The following is a 1,069-nucleotide window of genomic DNA, read 5'->3' as shown; positions in this document are numbered from 1 at the left end:
CATGCATGTATATATTTAAGAAAAATATGTTATGTTTATATATTAAATATATTTATATATAATTATATAAATGTATGTACATGTAAATATTTTCAATATATATACTGTGTGTATTTATATATACATAATAAATAAACACAGTACACACATATATTATGTAAACAAAAACTTTTATTTTGGATGCGATTGATCGCGATTGTTTGACAGTATTAATATTTACATGTATATATTTATATTAATATAACTTATATATAAATCTATTTAATATATAAACATAACATATTTTTCTGAAATATATACATGCATGTGTGTATTTATATATACATAATAAATAAACACAGTACACACATATATTATGTAAACAAAAACTTTTATTTTGGATGCGATTAATTGTTTGACAGCACTAGTTTTCTGGACATCACACACTCTTTGATCTTCTTGTCGGACGGCTCCGAGCCCGGGTCGAAGATCCCTCGGGGCAGGTGTTGGATGAGGCCGATGCGCTGAGCGATACGGACCTGCTCCTCCTCCGTCAGCTGAGTGGCCAGCCGCGTCTGACTGGGTGTGGGATGGTACACTGGCACCTGCGCCCGCTCCTGGGGTCACGAGAGCGTTTGATCACACATAATTAATGCAATCCGCTAACATGTGGTTAGAGCACACAGAAGGGCTTATTAGAACTTAACACTCTTAAAAATAAAGGTTCTTTATTGGCATCGACAACCATGCAATCTTTTCAAAATAGGGACAAAATAGTTCTTTATAGTGGAAAACGGTTTCTTAGATTATTAAAATCACACTAAGATAAAATGGTTCTTTTAAGAATTGATCACTGAAAGGCAAAAAAAAAAAAAGGTTCTTCTGTAGCATCTCAGCGAAAACCCTCTTTTGGAACCTTTATTTTATAAAAGTGTGTAGTTTAACAAAATTTAAAAAATAACAAAAAATATTAATTGACACAATCCTGTAAATGCAGCCATTAGAAGATATATCCATGCTGTATGTGAAGAATACGAAGATTAATGATTTTTGAATCGATTACATTTTTAAAAGATTACTTTTATTTATT

General features: G+C 31.4%; 1 protein-coding gene across 2 annotated transcripts in view; it reads right to left on the bottom strand.

The window, feature by feature from the left end:
- Window positions 1–1,069, bottom strand: part of LOC107747427 (RING finger protein 11-like) — a 4,077-nt gene that overhangs the window by 1,539 nt on the left and 1,469 nt on the right. For both annotated transcript variants that reach the window (XM_016561924.1, XM_016561925.1), the window contains one exon: window positions 427–596. In XM_016561924.1, the coding sequence (XP_016417410.1) occupies window positions 427–596 (170 nt within the window). The remainder of the gene's footprint in view (window positions 1–426; window positions 597–1,069) is intronic.

The sequence above is a fragment of the Sinocyclocheilus rhinocerous genome, unplaced genomic scaffold, assembly GCF_001515625.1.
Source record: "Sinocyclocheilus rhinocerous isolate Xijiao unplaced genomic scaffold, SAMN03320098_v1.1 scaffold229, whole genome shotgun sequence".
Taxonomy (NCBI): domain Eukaryota; kingdom Metazoa; phylum Chordata; class Actinopteri; order Cypriniformes; family Cyprinidae; genus Sinocyclocheilus; species Sinocyclocheilus rhinocerous.
This window is presented reverse-complemented; position numbering and strand designations above follow the sequence as displayed.